Source organism: Haplochromis burtoni, unplaced genomic scaffold (genome assembly GCF_018398535.1).
Source record: "Haplochromis burtoni strain Fernald_Lab_line unplaced genomic scaffold, NCSU_Asbu1 Contig_37, whole genome shotgun sequence".
NCBI classification, from domain to species: Eukaryota; Metazoa; Chordata; class Actinopteri; order Cichliformes; family Cichlidae; genus Haplochromis; species Haplochromis burtoni.
The window spans coordinates 3169414-3173934 of NW_024582398.1; the positions used below are offsets into that span (position 1 = coordinate 3169414).

General features: G+C 42.6%; 1 protein-coding gene and 1 non-coding gene across 2 annotated transcripts; both read left to right on the plus strand.

Moving 5' to 3' along the window:
- Positions 1-970: 970 nt before the first annotated feature.
- Positions 971-2408, plus strand: LOC121814325 (NAD(P)H dehydrogenase [quinone] 1-like). Its single transcript, XM_042219770.1, has 6 exons — positions 971-1070; positions 1236-1400; positions 1473-1603; positions 1683-1790; positions 1866-1967; positions 2044-2408. Exons 1-6 carry the CDS (start codon positions 1067-1069, stop codon positions 2341-2343), a joined length of 810 nt encoding a protein of 269 aa, XP_042075704.1. The 5' UTR covers positions 971-1066; the 3' UTR covers positions 2344-2408.
- A 1414-nt stretch (positions 2409-3822) lies between these two features.
- On the plus strand, positions 3823-3916 carry trnai-uau. Its single transcript has 2 exons — positions 3823-3860; positions 3881-3916. It is a non-coding gene; the product is annotated as a tRNA-Ile (tRNA).
- Positions 3917-4521: the final 605 nt, after the last annotated feature.

Genomic DNA, 4521 nt, shown 5'->3' on the forward strand with positions numbered 1-4521 from the left:
GGCTAAACATGTCACTCCTGGTCTGATTGGGGAGGGGACCAGAGAAAACTACAGAGTCCCACATTGTTTTGCCAAAGTTACACACCGATTCAATATTGATTTTAGTGACCTCCGATTGGCGTAACCGGGTGTCATTACTGCCGACGTGAATTATGATTTTACTGAATTTACGTTTACCCTTAGCCAGCAGTTTTAAATTTCCTTCAATGTCGCCTGCTCTGGCCTCTGGAAGACAATTGACTATGGTTGTGTCTAGTTTCACATGTCTGAGAACAGAATCACCAATTACCAGAGTTTGACCCCCGGCGGGTGTGTCGCCGAGTGGGGAAAAACGGTTAGACACATGAACAGGTTGGTGGTGTAACTGGGGCTTCTGTTTAAGACTATGCTTCCTTCTACTGGTCCTTTGATAGAGTAGGGTGCCAGTTTTATTTAGTAATGAATACAAATGCCTTCCCCTTGTACTGTTTTCCCAATTAAGTTGTCACTGCGTTTTTATCTGTTTCTATACAATACTTTTCACTTCTGACTTTGATCATTTTACTTTGCATTTAACATGATTTTTTTTTAATTGCACCTTTTGCCAACTATGAAGTACAGTCCAGTTCCTGTGTTCTGCTAGGTAATTGTATATTTGCATTTCTCTCTTTTTTAAAAAAAATTTATTTATTTATTTTTATTAAGGTTTCAAAAACAGGCATTCACAGTATGTACATCATGTAAGCATACTTCTTGCTTAGGTTATCTGCCTTAGATACCGAAATAGTATTTTAATTAATATATTTGCATTTCTCAAGGTAAGACACCTGTTGAAATACTAATACTAATACTATACTAATAATACTATTAGCTGTTATCGAGCCAATTCAGTGATACTCAGAGCCAGACATCAATCAGCCAACTGTCTGATTGATGACCCTGATTGCTGATGGACAGCACCTGAAGTAACGAGAGCTAGAAGGTATATAAAACCACCATGCCAAGCCTTCCACTAGTAGCAGCTTTCTCCAACAACCTACTTGCCACTTGCAGAGCTGAGCAGTCATAGTCAGGTGCTTGCTTTGAAATGGGTAAGTATCTCTTTTTATCCCTCCCCATTCTTCTCTGTGGTCATGATTGCTGTTATTGTTACTTAAATTAAACATTGGAGGTTGTAATAGTTTTTTTTTTCATAGTGTGTGATTAAAATATTCTTGACAGAGTAGGAAATTAATCTATTCTCCTTGTCTTTGCAGCCAAGAAAGTGCTGATTGTGTATGCCCATGAGAGCCCTGCCTCTTTCAATGCTGCTGCCAAAGATGCTGCTGTGGCAGCTTTGACTGCTCAAGGCTGCACTGTAGAGGTGTCTGACCTGTACGCCATGAAGTTCAAAGCTGCTGCTACGACTGAGGACATCACTGGTATACAAATATTCTGCAGGTATAGCAATGCTTTGATTGTGCTTCAGTTGTAAATATTAGCTTTATTTGCAGGTGGAGTGAAGGATGCTGAGAACTTCTGCTACGCAAAGGAGATCAAATTGGCATCAGAGGAGGGCAGACTTGCAGATGACATCAAAAAAGAGCAGGAGAAGCTCAAGGAGGCAGACCTTGTCATCTTTCAGGTAGTGTCTGACTGGGAATGTCGTTGCGGTCAGCTAACAGGTGTTGACATCAAAATGACCATTAAACCTGTGTTCCCAGTTCCCCATGTACTGGTCATCTGTTCCTGCAATCATGAAGGGGTGGATGGATCGGGTGTTGGGCTTTGCCTACGCACAGGAGAAGCGGTACAGTGAGGGCATCTTCAAGGTGAGAGCTCCACCAACATGTCTGTGTTCAGGCTGTGTCCTCTCCCTCTTTGCTCACTCCTTGCTCTCTGTACAGGACAAGAAAGCCATGCTGTCCTTCACCACTGACTGTCCTGAATCTGTGTACAGTGACACTGGCATCAATGGTGACATCAATGTCACACTGTGGCCACTGCAGGTGAGGTCTCACTATAAACAGAGCCAAGCATGAAATGATCTGTCATGTGGTAACAGCTGCTCCTCCCTGTGTGCAGAACGGGATCCTGAACTACTGTGGCTTCCAGGTTTTTGCCCCTCAGATCTTCTGGGATCCTGCTACTGGTTCTCCTGAATCTCGCAGCTCCATGCTGGAGGGCTGGCGCACACGACTGCAAAACCTCTGTGGGGAAGCCAGTGTGTACTTTGCTCCCTTGGACTACTTTGACAAGGAGAAGGGTTTCCTGCTGAAGCCTGAGGTCAAAGAGAAATATGCCAGCAAAGAGTCTGGCCTCACAGTGGGGATCCACATGGGCAAGCCACTGCCAGCCAACAGCCAGACCAAGGCCGCGGTCTGACGATGGAGTGGGTCCATGTAATGTCTTAAAATGTGTGCTGCAATAAAAAGGCTGCTTTATTGGAACTTCAGTTTGAGCAATGAGTTTCAAATGCACCACTTGGTTTCATACAGTTCAGCCATCTAGAAAATGGTACATATACATAACAGGATACACAAAGCTGTCTTTGTAGGCTTTCAAGGCTGGTGTCATTATCCAACACTGACCAAATTGACACTTGGGGCTTTGTTGTATACCAGAAATGTGAGCTGGCAATGGTACGCAAAGAACTGATGCAACGTTTTGCATTAGCATGCTGAGTGACGGCTTGATCCATCCAGCTCACTACACAATCTAGAACGTGATGGTGTCGTCACCTTCATGGTTCACTTGACACTACTTCATCGCCCCTTTCTTGTACAGGTATGGTCTCTCTACCAGTAGCACCACTGCTGGATTTGTGGGGAATGTTGGTGCTTTTCATCAAGGGGAGGGAGGAGCTCCGCTTACCAAGTAATTTTCAGCATGTGAGCAGAGGGGAAATGTGGCACTTTAAAATATGAAGGTGTGATCAGCCAGTACCACCATTACCTTACAGTAGTGGTCAAAAGAAGGCCAAAAATGGCCCATCTAAATACATCTTAACTCATTAGCTATTTAGAATGTCGTATGTGCAAAATTCCAACATAAGATGTCTTTGAGAGAATTAGAAATAGTTGTCCTGAAGCGGGCAGCCTAAAAACACTGGGTCCAATTACATCCAAAATTTCATTTTTCTGCAATACATTTTCTGGTTTTGTTCCATTCACCAACTGATACCGATTCAGGGCTGGAACCTATCCCAACTCCCATTGGGCAAGAGGTAGGGTACATCCTAAATACGAAACTGGCCTGTTGTACAGTCCATTTTATATCCAATAGTGTGAAATTTCTCCTTAATTTTGTAAAAAGGTACATGAATGCTCCAGATTTGAATGCAGCTCCAGTGGCACAATCGGTTAGCGCGCGGTACTTATATGACAGTATTTGGCTGAGCAATGCTGAGGGTGAGAGTTGAAGCCTCACCTGGAGCAGTGGCTTCATGCTTCTCCACATTTATGATAGAAAACCTCTTGTAGGTTACTGCTACAAAGGTTGTGTTGGCTAACACCCATATATGAAATAGGAAAATATGCAATATATACCAAATAAACAGACTGTTGAATAATTCAGCCTATTTGTATGCTGAGTTATAAACAAGTATCTTGCACTTTAAGTGTTAAGATGAGGCGGGGTACGCCCTTTCTTGTGGTGCTCCAATCAGTGCATGTATGATAGTATTAGACAGAGCCAGTGTTGTGGCTCTATGTCCATGGTCCTTGAATGACAAAAATACACAACAAACAAAAAGAGGCGGTACACACCCTAAACAGGCTGCCAGCCTATCTCAAGCCTAGTACTCATTTGTTCATTATTTTTCTTTGATTTATTATAGGTCCATGAATGGTGTTTTATTTCAGAGCTCCAGTGGTGCAATTGGTTAGCGCGCGGTACTTATATGACAGTATTGGGCAGAGTAATGCCGAGGTTGTGAGTTCAAGGCTCACCTGGAGCAGAGTGTTCAGGCTATTGTTTTACCTAATGCCAATAGATAAATGCTCAAGGAAAAAAAAAAAGTGTCCTTGTTTCTTGAGAAAATAACAAATCTCATGTAGGCAAATGCTACTGACAGCACTACTGTCTGCTTTCTTCAAGGCAAGGCAAGGCAAGTTTATTTGTATAGCACAATTCAACAACAAGGTGATTCAAAGTGCTTTACAGAGACATTAGAAAAGGAAATTTGGGTGTAGTGATGGATGCAGACCTAAACTTAGAAAAACACATTAAGACAATAACAAAATCAGCTTACTATCACCTCAAGAATATTTCAAGGATAAAAGATCTGATGTCTCAACAGGACCTGGAAAAACTAGTCCATGCATTCATCTTTAGTAGGCTTGATTACTGTAACAGCATCTTTACAGGTCTACCTAAAAAATCAGTCAGACAACTACAGCTCATTCAGAACTCTGCTGCTCGAGTCCTCACTAAGACCAAAAAAGTGGACCACATCAGTCCAGCTCTGAGGTCTTTACACTGGCTGCCTGTCCGTCAGAGGATAGACTTTAAAGTTCTGATGCTGGTCTATAAAGCTCTGAATGGTTTAGGACCAAAATACAT

Coding starts and splice junctions, on each gene's coding strand:
- LOC121814325 (XM_042219770.1), top strand. Junction 1,401..1,472: donor TACGACTGAGGACATCACTG/GTATACAAATAT, acceptor CTTTATTTGCAG/GTGGAGTGAAGGATGCTGAG. Junction 1,968..2,043: donor TCACACTGTGGCCACTGCAG/GTGAGGTCTCAC, acceptor CCCTGTGTGCAG/AACGGGATCCTGAACTACTG.